The 19,349-nt window shown below is 33.7% G+C and overlaps 1 protein-coding gene across 5 annotated transcripts in view; it reads right to left on the bottom strand.

The window, feature by feature from the left end:
- Nucleotides 1-19,349, bottom strand: part of LOC129788976 (dachshund homolog 2) — a 1,190,888-nt gene that overhangs the window by 1,077,663 nt on the left and 93,876 nt on the right. For 4 of the 5 annotated variants that reach the window (XM_055825530.1, XM_055825531.1, XM_055825532.1 and 1 more), the window contains 3 exons: nt 10,560-10,706; nt 9,794-9,985; nt 141-3,365 (listed from right to left, as the gene is read on the bottom strand). In XM_055825530.1, the coding sequence (XP_055681505.1) occupies nt 3,235-3,365; nt 9,794-9,985; nt 10,560-10,706 (470 nt within the window). In that variant the 3' untranslated portion in view covers nt 141-3,234. Of the gene's footprint in view, nt 1-140; nt 3,366-9,793; nt 9,986-10,559; nt 10,707-19,349 lie in introns of those variants that run through there. The other variant, XR_008750409.1, reaches the window with a different exon arrangement.

Below are 19,349 nucleotides of genomic sequence, written 5' to 3'. Positions count from 1 at the left end.
AATTGAGCCCAATCCATTGACTTTCAATTGTGTGAGACGCATACAGAAGCTGTGTCCGAATCAAAGCCCAAAAATTCCCTGCGGAAAACTTATAATGATATGGTTCCTCCTATGTAATTGCCCATAAGCAAAAAGGCATCTTTTTAGCATAAAATTTCTCTTTATTCTTTCAAATATTTCAATATTAATTTAATGTTTATGTATGACGTTATAATTATCTTGTATTATAACTAGTAAAACATACATTCACTGAAGAGTTTTCCTCCTATAAGAGTTTCTATTTATTTTATTTTAATTTCTTTTGTACATTTCGACTGAATTAATCTTCTTCATTATTTTCTTAAATATTTTCACCATTTTTTTTTTAATTTATATTTTTTGCTTTTCTTTTTGAATCTTCATTCTGTAAGAATAATTTTTTTTACATGGCTTTTCGTTTCGCTTTTGAAGATCTCTTCTCGTGTTATTTTTATTTATTTATTTTTCGTTTCTCGTGTGTGATGGTGACCATTGTAAATTGAGAAAAAATGGGAATTGCAATTAGAGATTTGATTTCCTCCGTCAAATGAAAAGAACCATGAAAGAAATGTTGAGGAAACACCAAAAGAAAAGAGACAAAGAAGGTTTTTAGTCACAAAATTGAAAGAGAGAAAAGAAACACCAATCAAAGAGATGATAAATTACACCAATATTAAAAAAAAACACAGAAATCTCCTCCTAAAAATAATTCAATTTGTTAATTTTCCCGAACAACGCATTTCTCACAAAACTTCTCTCTAATATAAATTCCCTCTCTGGGCCTGACAACAAAAACACCTTGATTGAGACACAAATTAATTTTTTACACTTTATTAATCTTCTATAACTTCCTTCCTGCTCTTCTTTTTTTTTTTTTACTTATTCGAGAAGTTCTCTATTATCTCACTAAATTTAATTTTCTTTTTGTTAATCCAGCTCAGCGTTGTCTAAACTTCATTTTTTATATTTCATTAAAAATTTTTCTTTATACAAAATTAAATGGAAACGAAAAAAAATGCGAGAAATATTTATTTGCACTTTATTGCAAATTTATTTAAAATGTTTTTGTTTTCTTATTTATTTATTTAATTTCTATTAGACATGTAACAATTAATTTTAATAATGGTACAATTAATTAGTCAAATTTGTATTAATCATGTCGCATTTATTTTCACTCGTAGTTCTTGTTTTTTCTTAATTTTTCGTAAGAAACTTTTTGATTTTTCTTTACAAATATTTTCTTTATTATTTTGCTTTTAGTGTTTTCCAATATATTTTTTTAAATTTTTTTTCTGTGTTTATCGTCGGATTGATGCGTTTTAGTCAAAAAGTAGTTTTAAGAATTTTGAGGAGTTTCAGTCATTAAATGTTAATTTCTTAGACAGTTTAAGAATTTGTCTCTTGAGCTCAGAATTATAAAAAAAAGAATTTGTTTTTTTTTAATCTTTTTTTTTGTGTAAATTCTGTTAATTAGGTATGTACATAATTTTTTTTAAGTCTCAGAAAATTAACATTTCACGACTAATTTAATTTTTGTTTTTAAAATTTATTCTTTTAACGGAGTATAGTTTTTTTTCTTCTTTTAAATTTTTGTTTCTTTTACTCGAATGAAGATTTTTTTCTCAAAAATTTAATTCAAAAGCTTATGTCGTTTACAAAAAAAATTCCTTCACGGATTTTCTCGAGAACTTATGTCGAATGATTTTATAGTTTTAATTTTCCTTGCACTCTCCTGTATTCTATAGTTTTTCCTTAATCTGCATTTTGTTCATTTATTTTTTTTTTAAATAAATTGTACGCCTATACTCTACATCACTAAACCTTCTTCATTTTATGCTCCATATCGCTTTGTAAATTATTATTTTTTACACACTTTTCTTTCCTTTTTCTTTCTCTTAAAGTTGTATTGTAAAGAAGATTAAAATATGGCAACCAATAAATTGTTCTAATGTTACAAAAAAAAAAGAATCAGCGTGTCTGTTAAGTGTTACGCATTTAATTATTATGAATCTCATTAATTCGTTCATTTTATTCTTCCTACGCGAAAGAATCTTTTTTTGCTCTCTCTCTTACAGAGAACTGAAGGCAGTGATAATTTTTCTTAACCTTCAATGTTCTCTGTACGTGCACGGAGATGCTTTTAATTGTCATATTACTATTTCTAGTAAAATAAATTATTATTATTATAGATTTTCTTGTAATCACTAGATTATTAGATACTTGCTTCTTCCTCATAATTCTTCTCCTGCTTAAAATGCAAACTTTTCATCATTTTGACTATTTTTACGATCGTGTTTTGCCTCTTTGTTTTCTCTCTCTAAATTTTTAATGATTTATTTTAAATATATATATTTATAGTTAATTATTTTGAGGATTCAAAACTACATTCCTAGTGAGACTTTCTGCAAATTTATTTACACATTTCTCATTCCTTTATACAAGAAGTTTTGTCTTTCCTAAATAAAGACATTTCTTATTTTTATTTTTTACTTACCGCATAAGGTGTTTCTTCGAAGAAGTAAAAAGGTTTATTTAAAGAGAATAAAAAATAAATTAAAAAAAAGGAACACAAAAAGAGTCTCAAAACAATAACCTTTCTGTAAAATAATTCAGTTTCTTGTTAATACTCTTTGCTATTTTTTTAGATGAGACATAAAACATCTCAATTATCTCTTTTTTTATTTCTTAATAAATCTTATTTAAAGTTTCTCTTTATCACATGAAAATTATTTTTTTATAATTTGTATTTATTCAAAATCAATTGAATTAAGTTTTTACTCGTTTTTTTTCTTAAATGTTTTATCAACAATTTGATTGCACTTTCAATTTGTTTTTCTTCATTTTCCAATCGTTGGAAAAGAAAAGAAGAGAAAAAAATGTAATGAACGTCTAAATGAATTCTCACGCACAATTCAATTAAAAGAAATATTCACATCTCACTATACATTAATGTTTTTTTTTACAATGTATCATAAATAACAAATTGATTTGAAATGCTCTTCATGCAATTGGAGACCTGACTAAATATGTTGAAGGAAATAAAATTGTTATGGGATGGCAATTTTCGTTTTCAGTGTGTTCATGGAGAAAGATTTTCTTATTTGAAATTTATCTTAAAAGTAAAATAAATTTTTACTTTTTTGTGTTATTTTTTTTCTTTTACCTTTAGTGGGATTGAGAAATGGATGGTTTGCGGGTGTCTTCCTCACTGAACGACTAAGTGGCACTGCTGAATAGTATGGAGTTCTTGTAGTAGTTTGGGCGATCTTGCAATGGGCTCTTTACGTCCCTCTCGCCAGATTGCTGTCTAGCTTTGCGCTCAATTTCGAGTTCTTGCGCCAGGGATTCTTAAGAGAGAAAAAAAAAAGAAAATTTGCAAATTAAATTATAGGAAAATTGACTAGGAGATATAAAGAGTATTATGCAGCATAAAATTAATTTTTTGATCCTTTTCATTGTAAAGTTTAAGGAAGAATTTCAATTCAATTCAAGTCAATTCATTTAAATGAATTTATTTATAACGACCTTTAAATAGACTTTTATATAAAAAAAAATATTTTAACCAATATTTTGTATAAATTATAATTATGCAATTTTTTTTAAATTAATTAATTTCAAATCCTAAAATTTTACATTTTTATAATTTTTGCTTTTCAATTTTTTTTCCTTTTTGTCATCTACACTGTATTACGTCAGTTTTGATTCTATACTATTTCCACTTCGCCCTATATGATATGCTTTGCTATATATATGAAATATATATGTGTGTATATAAAACCCCTGCCGAATGGCAAGAGGGTGAGAAATTGGGTGAAAGAGAAGGGAGAATGGAGCAAATAGGATTATGAAATAATATAAATATTCACTGTAGAAAGCGTTTATATTTTAAATAATACTTAAAGTACATTGCAAAGTTGGTTTAACTAAGCGAATAATTATTTTTAAATTACATTCGTTGGGATATTCAACGCTACATGAATTGTAAAATGTTTTTTGCCTCTCGTTTTTCTCTTCGAGGGTAACTTTCCTTTCTTTTCATATTAAATAATTTTTTTTTCGACTTTTCCCCGAGGTGTGTGCTTACAAGAAAAAGAAAGAAGAGAGATCTAAATCCTTAAACTTTTCTTTCATGTCCCATCATTGCAATTTCATTTTCCGGTGTACGAAGAATGTTATTTTGCCGTATACGATGTGGAAGGAAGAGAGAGAGTGGAGTTTGCTCTTTTATATTTGCATGTAAATTTTATACAAAATTAAGAGCACAGTTGAAAATCACACTGAGAGATGAGAGATGAAACACACAACATTTATAATGAAATGAATGAGACGAGGTGTTCGCAACACCATGCAAAATTCATCGAGTTAGAAATGTACATTTAAATGACACAGCCTCAGGCTAGTAATCTCATCATAATGTCTATGACGACTCGAATTAGATTGAGAGGTGGATGGCTTTGGCATCATTCACAGTACAGACAAACCACCACTCCACCCTCCCCCCTAACTTGATGGTATACCACCACCCCTCACTCACAATGCAAAAAGGTAGAATATACCGTAGAAAACTAAGAGAGAATGGCTGGCAGGGAAAATTTCTGGTTTATATATATTTTATTTAAGTGGGATACGAGAGAGTCACTTAAGAGGAAAGTTATACACGCATTTTGAGGGCTTTCTGGATTTTCTATTTATGTAGGTGGTAATGTATTTAAGAAAAAGGGGGAATGAAGAGTAATATTATTGTTGAATTTAAGCTGCAAATTGGGTTACCGAAATGGAAAATGTTTCTCTCATTTTAATACAGTAACACTGTAGGATGGGGATTCACTGCCTTTCCTTTGTATAAAAGGCTTTTTGACTTCAGAATAGAATATTCTAACTTATACATATTATTATTTTTCATCTCGACTTTTGCCTTTCAACTCGTGAGAAATTATGTGTTGAATTTTGAAGTGAAAATTTTCAGAAAAGCATCACACACACACCCCCGCCTTCTTTACAGCCTTCCTGTGGGAAATAGAAAACTCTATACATTTGCAATTACATAGTTTATCAAGGGACTTTCTCATGGGAGTTGAAGGAAAACTTCCTGTGTTGCGAATGGGGTGAAGTATTTCAGGTAATTTCCAAAACACTTTTCCAGTTCATCCTATACATTACTACAAGTATTTTACAATCTGCTTCAGAATAATTTTTTATTGATTTTTGTATAGAAAAATGATAAAAGATGAATAAGAAATCGCCAAAGAAGGTTTTTAAGTTCTACTGGGATTAGCTGTGGAAAGCCAGCAAATATATTTACCGAAAAATACAACAGATGACGTCACTAACGTGTTTTTGCGTCCTTCAAGGCACAAGAAAATAATTAATAAACTCCTTTTATGATGATTCCATCTAATTGCGACTCAGAACTGAGTCAATAGTGGTTAAAAACTGAGTCATCATTAGGCAAAAACTGAGTCTACATTAGACAAAAATTGAGTCTCGAAAAGACACTTGAGTCACCATTAGTCTTTTTCTGAGTCGCAAGTAGGTAAATTTGCGTCAATATTAGTTTCAACCCTTTTATGATTAATTTAATTAACTGTATTTATTTAATTTTTCTCCTCATTAATATGAAAAATAAAATGTTTCTCTGTACCACTATTACAATGTGTACTGCGAACCCTCACTGTAGTCACATTATTCTCATAAATTTTTATTAATTTTCAACCAGAAAACAATTTATACAAAATCCTCTTTTCCTCACATCTTTTTAGAACTGACTGTACAAAATATACAGTGTCGAGAAAAATAATAGGACCACCAATATAGGTTTTAAATGTACCCCTGACTTCAATGGTCAATATTTCAGGCTGTGGGGGACAGATTTTGAAAAGTGGCATAGATTCGGAAAGCTACATTCATCCCCTTTCCAACGATGGTAGATTTTCGAAAATCGGCCTATCCGTTCAGTTTTGGTAGATGATTGAACAGAAAGTGGCATTTTTAGTATGGGTCTACTTGAACGACTGTCAAAAATCAGCCCCTCAACCGATTTTGATCACCCCGGCAGTTTTGGACAGGGGAAGAATGTAGCTTTCAGAGTTTTTTGAAATTTTGAAAATCGGACACCCAGAAAAAAAATTAAACGGGTTTTTGTGAGTGGTCCTATTTCAATAATTTAAGGGTGAAATTACTCAAAGTTTCATAACAAGTTTTTGTAAATTTTTATTTTTTTTTAAGTGCTTATTTGAATTTAATTGAATAAAGTTAAAAGACTTATAGCTTGTGAAAATAAATTTTTCCTAAAAAAAAATAAAAATTTGTTATGAAACTTTGTGTAAATTAGGAAGCATTTTAACCCTTAAATTATTGAAATAGGACCACTCACAAAAACCCGTTTAATTTTTTTTCTGGGTGTCCGATTTTCAAAATTTCAAAAAACTCTGAAAGCTACATTCTTCCCCTGTCCAAAACTGCCGGGGTGATCAAAATCGGTTGAGGGGCTGATTTTTGACAGTCGTTCAAGTAGACCCATACTAAAAATGCCACTTTCTGTTCAATCATCTACCAAAACTGAACGGATAGGCCGATTTTCGAAAATCTACCATCGTTGGAAAGGGGATGAATTTAGCTTTCCGAATCTATGCCACTTTTCAAAATCTGTCCCCCACAGCCTGAAATATTGACCATTGAAGTCAGGGGTACATTTAAAACCTATATTGGTGGTCCTATTATTTTTCTCGACACTGTATACCTACCAAATATACTGTAGTAGGTCTACGCTACATAGTAGGTATACGTGTATTAATAAATTGTTGGAATTTGTGAACAAGTCATAACTGACTAATAAGAAGGTGAATTATTTCAATGGCTTTCCACGTTTAGTATTCGGTAAGACCAACTTCATTCATTTATGAGTTGAACTATTTATTAAGTCAAACCCGCCCTGTTCAGAGCCCGACTTACTCAAACTCACCCCAAACCCCCAAGAGTTGTTCTCATGTTAAATAAATGGCTCTTAGTGGTGGGATTGAGGTTTAGATTTGCGAGAACATTGCAAAGGGTTACTTCCAATTTAATAACTTTTCGGTAAAAGTGGTTTGAATTTCTTGTGCTGTGTCCGAAATTAACCGCACACACACAACTCATTAAAATCAAATTGTTGTACATTTTCATCCATTTCGCCATTACTTTCGATGGATGTTTCTCATCCCTCCCGAGGGTGGAATAAATAAAATTAAAATGATGATCATTTTATACGGTCTATTGGGGAGATTATTAAAAAGAAAAACGAAGAATAAATGCTCCCTTTTTCTACATTTTTGAGAGAAGAAAATCATTTGTGAGAAAAAAAAGTATGTTGGGTGGTTAGAGGGATCCCTTCTCATCACCTCGAAGACCTCGAAGCACTCGGTGCCACTTTTGGCCCCAGACAACAAACTCCTCTTACACCCAATCCACGTTATTTCCCCAAAAATAAGAGCCACCACATATTAGCCTTGCTTCTTTACCTCCTCAGGTAGACGCCACAATTTCCGTCTGCAGCTTGTGGCAACAGATGTTCCAAATAATACCAATTACATTATGATATCTCACGTCTCTCTTGCACCCACAGCATCCCCCATTTGTGTAGCTCCCGCCACCCCCTCTTCGGAGATTGTGGAAGAAAAGAGGATTTTTGAATGTTTCAACTGAATTATTTAATCACTCCCAAACCAATTTTGCCATTTAATGAAGTTTCCACTCTTACAGTGTTGAGGCAGAAAAAAATCCACCAACGCAGCTGAAAATTTTAGCTTCAAATTTCAATTTTCATCTCTTGAGAATAAGAAACTTCTTACATGAGACAACTCAGGAAAATTACAATTTTCTCGCATCTCTGACTTTTTTCTTGCTCTTGTTCTTTTTTTTTTCTTACCATCGTCATACCTACAATTTTCTATTGCGTCCCATCTGAAGCTTCACAAAGGAAGAAGCAAAATGTACTGGTAAGCTGACCAAGCTTACGAGAGCTGTGTTTCTTTCAGTGTACCAATTTTGTGAGAGCAAACTAGAACGCGAATTAGTTTAAAAACGCGCAAAGTCGGGAAAAGTAGAAAAGTCATACCCTAAGAAATCTTAGAAGGACATATCTCGAGAACGGATCCATAGATTTTCATAAATTTTTTTTTGTTTGAAAGGTCTTGAAGTCAGCTATAACATATCGAAAAATGAAAAAAATTTATGTCGCCATTTTCGAAAAATTCGAGTTCGAAATTTTCGAAAACTTTGTTTTCGATTTTAACGCCTCTTGCGGTCATTTCTCGAAGTTGCAATGTTCTAGACATTTATAGGGTTTCACGAAACCTTTCATTTACGCTTGAGTTGATCAAGATCGGACTTGTAGAACCCGAGATATGACATGCTAACTTCAGAAGGCTATATCTCGAGAACGGCGACATAGATTTTCTTCATTTTTGGCATGGAGCTAGATAATATAGTCAGCTACAACATATCAAAAAATGAAGAAAATCGATAATGGCGTTTTCGAGATATTCATCGAAAACTCATCGAAAATTTTGTTTTCGATTTTTGGCCCCCTAGCGGTCACTTTTGAAACTTTAGATGTTCTAGAGAGTTGTAGGGTTTGTTGAGATCTTTCATTTGACCCCGGGTTGATCAAAATCGGTCAAGCCGTTTTCGAGTTATGGACGATTTTCGATGAAAAATTGTGGCGGCTATATTGACTAAACGGCTTGACCGATTTTCGAAAATGAGGTATCGTTGGAAAGCTCTTGATGGTCCCTACAACATATCAAAATTTCAGCCCTCTAGCTATAATAGCGGCTGAGATATAGCGAAAACAAAATTTTGAGGTTATTCAAAATGGCGGACGGGGGGGTGGGGGGTAAAATTTGACGTCATAATCGGACGTCTTCCAGTCGACTTTTAAACTTTGCCGTTTACCGCAAGTCTCTATCTATTACCGTTCTCTTGCAATTTAAGTTTATAATCCGGACGGCCGGACGGCCGGCCGGACAAAAAAATTTTTTGGCGCATACGTTTTTTGGAATGTAGGGACCTTAATTCGTGCTCATCCCAAGTTTGAGCCCGATCTGACGACTTTCGATTTTGCTCGGTACACAAAAGCTGTGTCTGAAAGAAACACAGCTAAAAAAATAATATACAGAGAAGCTCCTTGAGAGTCTTTCGAAAAAAAAAGGAAACAAGAGAAAAAAATGAGAAGGTGGAAATATTGTACGATAATCTTGTGAGCTGTTAAATTTAACTTTATTGCAAATGAATTTTCCACTCGTGTGTGTTGCGAGAAGATGAGAAAAAGGAGTGAAGTAATTCGTGGAAATCACAATCATATGCATATGAATGAAAATATAAATATTAAAAAGGATTTCCACACACACACACACATCGTAGCGAAAGTCTCCTCAAGTTCAATTTCTTTTCCCTCCCACATCAAACATGCAGTTCTCTTTAACAGTCCTTCCTACCCAAGAGGGAGCAATTTTCAACTCATTCCACCCTCGCGAGACGGTTTAAAAAATATTGTGCCTTGAGAGATATTCTAATAAAAATCTGTACTCTCTCTCTCTTTCAGTGTTATAGTATATACTTTTTGTGGTGTAATAAATAAGACACAATTGAGCGTGTAATTTTATGAATTTACAAGAAAAGGAATTGCTAATAAATTCAAAGAAAGGATCTGAAAAAGGGTTTCTTTTTTCAAAAACCCTTTTCTTGAAGATTTTCTTTGTAAATAATTTTCTCATTTTAATTTAATTCTTGAACTCACCTGTATAATTTTGCCAAAAGGCCCCTGTCGCCATCATATCGAGATTCGAATAGTTCCAGGGTTTGCCTTCATTGGGTGGTGGATTTTGGGGTCCTGATGCAGGATCTGCCCTATTTGGTGGTGCATAGGGACTCTCAGCTCTTCTCTCTGATGACGCCGACCTCCTTTCGCGCCTCTCACTATTTGCATTCTCTGTACAAAAAAAATCAAATTGAAAGTAAAATTAGAAGAAATTGAAAGCAAAACTTATTAAATAAAAAAAATTATCTCACTGAGAAATCTTAATAATAAATTGCGCGCTTTGTAGGGCATGATGGAAAAAGATTCCGAACGAATGAAAGTGATATTTCGAGAAATATCTGCTTCTGACAAATATCAAATTAATATTCTCCTCCAACACTGCGTTGGATGATGAAGTCATGCCGAGAACTTCACAGGTTAATACACGCCGCGCGAATGATGTGAGAGAATGTTGAAAATGAGAAAAGAGCAAGAAATGAAATTGGAAATGAAGATTGCTTGTCGACCAGAGAAATTCCCTTTCTGTCTTCATTCAACCCTTAGCGGATAAAAAGGGTGGTGATGGTTATACCGCCGGCGGCAATTTCTCTGTCAGAAGCATATTCTCAAAAAGCTACATGTCCACCACTTTTCACAACCCCTTTTTCCCGCACACAGCTCTTCCCTCCCCAAGTCTTGCACTTTTATCACGTTAGAAAAGAAAAGAATACTCAAGAAGAAAATTTTTATATGAGAAATATCTCACCGGAGATGAGTCTTAGAGCTTCTGCAGGAGCACCGGAAGCCTTTATCGCATCCTCCAGTTGTGCACGTCGTTTCATCTCCATGTCCAACTGCTGCTGCAATCGTATTTTGGCTCTCTTCTCCTTCTTGAAGCGCTTCTGATAAATGGCTGCAATTAATCACAAGAAAATTGCTCTATTAATTTCTTTTGCACAATTTTCATTTGCACTGCACTTTTGTGCGCTTGCACCAGACCCCCGGGAATTTGATAAAATTATTTTTATTAAAATTTATATGTGACTGTTATATTAATTATCCACCACGGAAATTCCTTTTAGGAACGTTGTAAATTCCATGTCTTTTGCAGGTTTAATTACTCCACTTTGAAAGAACTAATGAACTGTTTAAAGGTAAGTTGGTTGAAGGTTCAAAGATTAAGAAAAATCTAATTAAAGAGGTCATTTCTGTCTAAGATTCTTTTGAAAATTCTTTTATTTTAGTAAGTTTTGAGGTTTTCATTTTCTAATATTTTTAGAAAATTATTTGTATAAAAAATAACTATTACACCTTTTAATTCTTCTTCAAATCTCTTTCATAGAATATAAAAAAAAAGATTTTCAACAATATCAGAGAGCTTAATCATAAATCATTAATTTAAGCATAATGCGTCTCATTGTATTTGATGCCACCACATAGTTTCCGCACCTAACTATATCTACAAACAATATTGAGTGAGTTCAGGGAGAGAGAGAGTTAATGTGGTAAAATGGCAAATATGATCCAATGGTAGAAATTGGTGTACAGAGCCGAGAACCCTCCCCTTTTGGCGCCCTGTATGTGTGTATGAAAATACATAAATTCCATTTCGCCCGCATTGTTTAATGATAATCGAGTTGGTTGTGTTGTGCATTCATAATACAATGGTTTCAGCAGCCAAAAACAACAGTGCAACAACATATTTTATCAATAAATCATAAAATGCAAAAGCAATTCACTTCGTGTAATTGCAACTTTATCACATTTTGGTGCTATATGTCCCCATAAATGCATAGAGCAGCACCCCCAGCAACACAGACACAATCCCCGCAATCGTTCATCCCCCAAAATTTGAGTTGCTGAAATATTTTTGGAGTGTATATGGAGCAGTTTTGGGGACACTGTGAAAGTGGCTTTTGGCATATAGTAGTGTGGAGGAATCATGGGCCACCCTTTGCACCCTCACCCTTTGTGCCCTTTTAGATAGTACATCGTCATTCCAATTTACACCCAACCCTCCCCACTTGGCGCCAGCCCCCTTGCTGACTTCGCACACACACAATATGGGTGAAATCTCAGCGTGAATTTTCCAATGGTGTTCCGCATTGAGTGGACCACTTTCCCATGCACTGGGGTGGACATTCATTGTTTTACCATTGGTGGCTTCAGATGGGGGTCAATAAATACAGAAATAACATCACATAGTGAAGTGGTGGGGAACCACATAGAATCCCATTTTCAAGTGTATTCCATCTCATTCACTCGAACCCCCGTGCTGCGGACCCATCTGTACAAATATACATACACACACTGTGAGTGAGTGACCAAGCAAATGAACAGCACCAAAATGCAGGAGGTGAGTCTCATCCAAAAATGTGGGGGATGTTGCGATGATGATGACACTCAATTTGATGAGGATACTCTCCCATAGTGACAATTTCCCAGTCTCCCACCCACGTTGGGAGACAAAATAATAAAGCAAGAGTTACACGCATGTGTTGAATGCAAATTTACCTCAACTCAATTCCATTCAACCAATGTTTATAGTATTTCATGGGCATATATTGAAGTGATTTTATTGATAATGAAACAAAATGCCTTCTTCCACCCCACCCGAAACCCGAAACCCGGACCAGAGAAGGGTTGAGAGGAAAATATGGGAAAATCAGTGAAAATCATTCACTTTGAAGCGCATTATATGTAAACAATGAGCATTGAGATGAAGTTTTGGGATAAATATGTGGTCAGGACATTGAGGGGGTTTATTGCAGCACCACTGAGAGTGTTGAATTGATCGAGATGTTCAGATACTGTCAACATATATACAAAATTTATAGGTCCCTTTGGGGGTTTTTGAATGACCAAACGGACTTAAATTCAGTAAGGAGATAGTTAAATAGACGCATCCATTATATATAAAAGTTATCTACATATTTTAAAGGAATTTAGTTCAATTTGTTTAACGTTAATTTTCTCATTTTCTCAGAAAATATAAATTATAATTAAAGAAGAAACTACATATTAACAAAAATGTACTTTAGTTGGTAAAGAATACTTAATAAAACCTTTCTCATTACTATTCATTAATAAAAGAAAATTAAAGGATATTTTTCCCTTAGATTTGTCAACATTAATTAACCTACTATGTACTTTTAATACATACAGATAGCCTACAATTATTTTGATGGTAAACTTACAACTTAGTATTTAAGATTAAATTTTTAATACAATAAAATGCATCATGTATAAATTTAATTCGTAGAAAGAGAATAAATAATGCATGCAAGGAGGTAATTATAAAATCGATGAAATCATAGGAAAACCATTATGTACATAACGCTGGGTAGGAAAGAAAATGAGAAAAACGAGAAAAACACACCCGGGGAAAAGGTACAAAAGGGAAAATTTCTTTGTCAACAGAGTGAAAGAGAGAAAATGCAAAAAAGCTTTGCTCAAATCATACAATTTATTAAATATTCTATGTTGAATGGAAAATACTTTCGAGCCACAAGGAGGGAGTGTAATCCAACCGCAAATAGCATTAAGAAGTGAGTTAATAATTTTCCAACGATGAGCCGCATCATCAAAGAAATGCGCCAAAAGAGAGGGTGAGAAGGTGGGATTGAAAGAATCTCAATAAAATCATTTTGTCGGCGTATTAATCGACATATCAAATATTTATATTCGAAAACAATTAATACTTCAATCTTTTGAGTAATATAACTTTTTTTTCTTTTGCCTCAATCGTTTGAGAGTGGAGTAAAGTGGAATTAAAATCACACATCATTTTACACAAAATAAAATAAAAAGAGAGTTGCTTCTTTCATTTTAAATCGCGATATATTGGCGGATAAAGTACACTGAGAAAAAATATGTTCTGAAAGGTACCCAAAATGCTTTTCTCCCTTACAAAAGATTTAATTTTTAAGCATTTAAACTATTTATAAAATAATGAAACTCTTGGAGTAATTTGCAAAATATTATTTTCATCCAGAGTATTGTTGATGTTTAACTTTTACAAAATATGTAAATAATAATCATCAAATTAACACTAACTTTGTGTAAGCAAGAAAAGTTCTCAAGTTTTTCTGCTTGTAGAACATTTTAGTTATATAATTTAGCAGCGTGGTGTAGGAGGTAAGAATAGAAGGGGAATTTGTGAGAAAAAGAAATAATAAATGGAAATAAAAGAAAGAAAAAAAATCATATGAGTTTTATGATGAAAGGCGCGCACAATGATGATTGTGCAAAGTTGAAAGGATTCTCCTGCCGAATGTGAGCTCTTTAAATGATTCCTCTAATTGATTTCATTTCCATTCTTCGATCTCACCTCACGTCCTCCCCCTCCGGAGCGGTTCCATCGTATATGGCCCCTTTTTTGTATATATTTTTCGATGAAGAATTCTATCTCGATTCGATTTCAATTTCCACGCATTTCAATTGGAAAACATTATTAAGTGTTTCATTATATATTGTTCTTTTGGTGGGACTCTCTTCTTCATACACCACGACGCCAAAGAGATCGCGAGCACATGGAGGGAGGATGGGTTATAAAAGAGTGAGAAAGCACTCTTGAATGATGGAAGCAATCGATTTGGTATTTTGTGTACTTAGGCTCCCGCCACCTGCTGTTTCCCTCTTTTTTTACCATTCTTATATTAAGTATTATGTATAGAACTGCCGTGTTGGATGATCTGTATATATGTGTAGACTTTCCATCCTTAGAGCGCGAGCCGCCTCTGAGAAATATTGGGTGGAGAGGCAGGCAAAAAAAAAAAAAAGAAAGGAGAGAGGTGGAACCCCATTGTGTGAATATATTTCCTCACCACAAGAAGCACCAAAATCGCCAATGGGCAAGACATTGGGGCCTAAGAGGCATCAATTGCCACTTGGAGCACCCCTCCCGGGAGAATGGGAATCAAACAATCGCCCCCAATCGCCACCATCAGTGATTAATTGTTTACTTCATCTGCAGTACAAATGAGTCAATCTGCGTGATTTACTCATATTACAAACTTTATCGAGATTTATTGTAATTGGAAATTATACTATATCGATGTGCGTATGGACTTTTTATTAGAGGCTCCCATTGAACAATAATCCACAATGTTTCCTCTCTCTCTCTCCCTCTCCCCCTCCACGCATATGGACAAATTGTGAAGAGTTCAATATTGAGCAATATTTTGTGGGTGGAATTACAATTTATTTTCCACATATATAGCACACAATAGCACATACATACATATGTATATAGGTAGCGAAAGCCCTTTCAGCAATTATCTCTACGATAATGTGAAATAACGCTTTTTAATCATTCACAATTAATTACAGTTTATATTTCCAATAAATAAATATTCAGATTGAGCTTCGTTATGCGTGATTCATATTTTTAATTTCAAGTTTTCTTATTCTAACGTGAAAATTGTTAGAATTTGTAGCACGTTAGAAAGTGTCGAAAATAAAATACAATGACGAACTACTTACTGCATAACGTTGACATTTTAGCTGTAGATTTACAGGAAATTATAATAGGTTAGATATTTTGCAATATGTATGCAATACAAAGCAACAACTCGAGAGTATGTATTGAGGAGCTTTTTTTCGAATTATTTTATTCAAGACATTTTCCAATATCATGGCGGAATTGCTGCAATATTAATATGAAGAAATGCAACAAAGAATGGAAAGGAACAGACAACCTTTTGACACTAATTATTATTTGTCTTTTAAATGGAATTTATGATACGCCTATAATTTTCCCCCTGTCTTCCATCAAACATGACTCATTTTTTCCCATTCCCTTAGGAGCCTTTTAGCATATATTATGTACATTTTAGTTTGGTATTGTTGTGGCTTTTATTTTATTTTAGTCAAAAAGCTCTTTTCTCTCTTTCTCGAGGAACAATGGCAGCCATTTTTCACGAGGTATGTATATTCACAAAAAAAAATCAAGAGGAAGAGGGAAAAAAGCGGACGCTTGCAGAAAGAAACTTGCAATCGAACGTTGCCATTATTGCATGGTGCAAAATTGCAATCACAAGCAACCGCGCGCGATGTTCCTCAATCAAATCTCTCATGGCGATGAAGAGAGGCCCCAGAAATCTCTTTGGGGATTTAATGCCAACTATAATTTAATGGTAACTCATCATCATTGGATCATACAACACATAACATCAGACTCTGGCAAAGACGAAGATGAAGAGTAACAATCAATGGCCACCGGCGCTCCATCGAGGGAATACTGTGCGTGTTTTTCTTTCAACTTTTCTTTTAATTCTTTTTTTTTTATATCATCCTGGCTGTCTCCCCTCCATGCCGTGTGTGCGTTATTTGCGTATACCTTTTGGCCATGTACGAGAAAAAAATTTAATCTGAACACCTTCCAGCATAGAAATTATGTTTTATATGCCATTCCTTCGTAAAAAGGAATAAATCACAAAAAGGATGTGAGACAATCATGTGCATTTGAATTTAATCTTTTTAACGAATATTATCTTCATGAAGAAATAAATCTCAACTCCTTTTGAGTTTTTCTATAAAACTATCTTCAATGTGAATAATGCAGAAATTCGTTAGTTAGATCTTAAAATTATTATCAAATTGAATTTAAAAACAATATCATATAGAATAGAAATCACAGGATGTTTAATAAAATTTAGAAAATTCTACGTGAAAAACTTTTATCGATTTTATTGTTAGTCATGAATCATTAATTTGACTTCTTAGCGAGTTTATTGCAAGAGCTCTCTTAAGTTGGACGATTTTTCTATTTTCGATCAATATCGCTGATCTTTCGCAAATTTTCCTTTGAAATCTTACAAATTTACAAGAAAAATTAGAGGTTGAAAAAAAAATTTCTGAAGTAGAATTTTTTAAGATCTTCGTTTCAATTGATTGTACCATGGATTTTAAAGAAATAAATTTTCAAAATTAGTTTTAGAATTAAGACAAATGAGTCAAAACAATAAAAATAAATTCCTTTAATTAATTAATTCTTAAAAAGAATCTATTCAAATTAATTTTAAAATAAAGAGAAACCAAAAATTGGATCAATTCGGAACAGAATCATCGTCAAAATCTTCATTGCTGTTGTGAGATTTCAATGAAAACTCCCACCATTTTCTTCCCATCCCAACTCATCACGCAATTTTGATTTTGGGTATTACTTATGTTCTTTTCATGTGAACCAACCCCCCGAGAGATCTCATGAAGATCTCGAGGAGGTTCCAAGAATGCGCGCGATTGATACACCACATTGCAATTTTGATATTTCTTTTCTTCATCTCCAAAACAGAAACTTCTCATTATATATGAATCCCTCCATCATCCATATTTGTTGGTGATGCACTTTTGGGGTGTTGGTATCTCCCTCATTCCGCGGCATGTAAAATGTCTTTAATGTCTGCCTCATAGTCAACAGCACACGGGCAACGTGAAGGAATATATGTATGTATGTTGTATTAAAAAAAGGAGTATTAAAGAGAGAAAAGAAATAAGAGGCCATAATAATAAATAATGATATGTTACGGTTGCATATTTTTGCAATATGAATCGATATTTCTTCGTTTAACTTCTTTTGCATTGAATGGCCGCGATTTGATGAATCTACTTCACTCTTCCATCATCTTCTTGCCATTCGATGGGATTGGGATGTGCATATATACATATAAAAAATTTTCCCTCCCAAAATGATTGATTTTTCATCACATACTTTGGCCATTTATCGACAGATTTCTTTTGCAATTGTCTTCCTTTGGCGGATGGCGGGGAATATCACAACAGTGCTGCTGCTTCCCCCCTTTGCCTATGTGTATGATGTGTGTTGTACAGTACACCATGGTGAAGAATATAAAATGGGAATTTTGCAGACAAAATCGAAATGGTGCTTCTTGCAGCAGAATGTCTGTAGGTGCATTTGAGTGTTGCGGAAAAGAAGCCAAAAGAGTATGGGGCAAAAGTGTGAGAAAGAGAGACATACAGATAACATTTGAAAATTGGGTGGCAGCTGCAATGGGGAAGTGCAGAAGAGCGAGCTTTTTCGGGGCCAACAAAGCACACAGAAGGCAGAAATTTGCGCGCAATCGCAATATTAAGATCCCCCCAGTTGTACACACGGGTGCCAGCAGAAAACGATTGAGACAAAACTCAAGAGGTGGAGCTCCACATAATCTCCACCAGTTACTCTGTGTATATTTTCTATGGAATTGTACACTAGGAATTGTACACCATACCTACATATAAAATGTTCTTACATAATGTGCACGATATGTGCAGCAGGAGAGTATTTGACTGACGCGCGCGAGGAGACTCTCACATCACAAGAAAAGCTACCACCAACAGCTCCTCTCTTTGCCATATAGTTGAGAATACAAAATACACCTCACCAAGTGAATTGCAATATAGTGAAAAGAGTTTCTCATTCTCTTGCTATATGTTTGTACATTATGTATGTAGCAAGTTGCTATTTGGTAGAGAAAATGGTGAGTCTTCCAGCATCACCTTGTACTCACTCTTTCGCTCTACTGCACTCCTCCTTCAGCTTATAACCGAAATATCATACAACTCTGAATTTATATTGGCAATGGGAGTTGAATGAGAAAGCCCTCCAGCATATTTTGAGTCTTTCTTGCATATGTATGCTTAATAATTTTATAGTAGGTATATACAACGATTCGGCGAAATGAACCAATTGAATTAGAGCTTTTTGCATTTAATTAAAAAAATGCCACAAAAAGAAATCAATAAATACAAGAACGAATGAGAAATCCAAACGTAAATCAAGCTACAATAAAAACGAATACAGGGCCAATCGCAGAAAATACATCTATAATTTTTTTTTCTCTTGTAATATTTTATCAGAAATTTTACATCAAGAGAGACAAATGGACTGATCACAAGTTGTTAATACAGTAAAGAAAATTATGAGACTTTTACTCTAATTAAATAATAAATTTCTCTACAAAATTTCACCAAAAAAATATTTTTATTTCCAAAAAACATTAATTTGTATACAATTTTTACGAATAACCCTTAAGAAAATATGCAAAGATCGCAGAGAAACATTCCTCTGGCATTTTTCCTTCGGCCCAATAATCAATTTGAAAAAAAAATACCCAGCATTTATGCACAGAGATCAATCTCCGGAGGGGAAAAATTCTGATACTGTGAGAAGAGAGTGTGCAAAAAAAACTGCATCAAAAATATGTTTCACGCCAGTTACTGCCATATTAACTGTGGCGCGGAATAGCGCAAAAATCATCTCTTTTCATCAATAATAACTTGTTCCACGTCACTTAACACTCTTTGCGGGGGAAAATATTGGATAATCCAACCACACAGTCATGACCTCCTCCCTTTCCTTTGCATCACCCACAGAATGCAGCGCATATCATTGAGCTTGAAGTTAACAGCAACAACAAAAAATGCTGCGAAATCGCGAGGGTGACAAGAAGGGGGAGATTTTTGTGAGTCAATAAGCAATAAATTGGTGAAAAATACAGAGAAGAGCGAGTATTGCATGATTTCATTTGATTACACCGCGCGTATGGGGATGGGT

This window comes from Lutzomyia longipalpis, chromosome 2 (assembly GCF_024334085.1).
Source record: "Lutzomyia longipalpis isolate SR_M1_2022 chromosome 2, ASM2433408v1".
In the NCBI taxonomy this organism is placed as follows: Eukaryota; Metazoa; Arthropoda; class Insecta; order Diptera; family Psychodidae; genus Lutzomyia; species Lutzomyia longipalpis.
The sequence above is the reverse complement of the archived record's forward strand: the minus strand, read 5'-3'. Positions and strand labels throughout refer to the sequence as shown.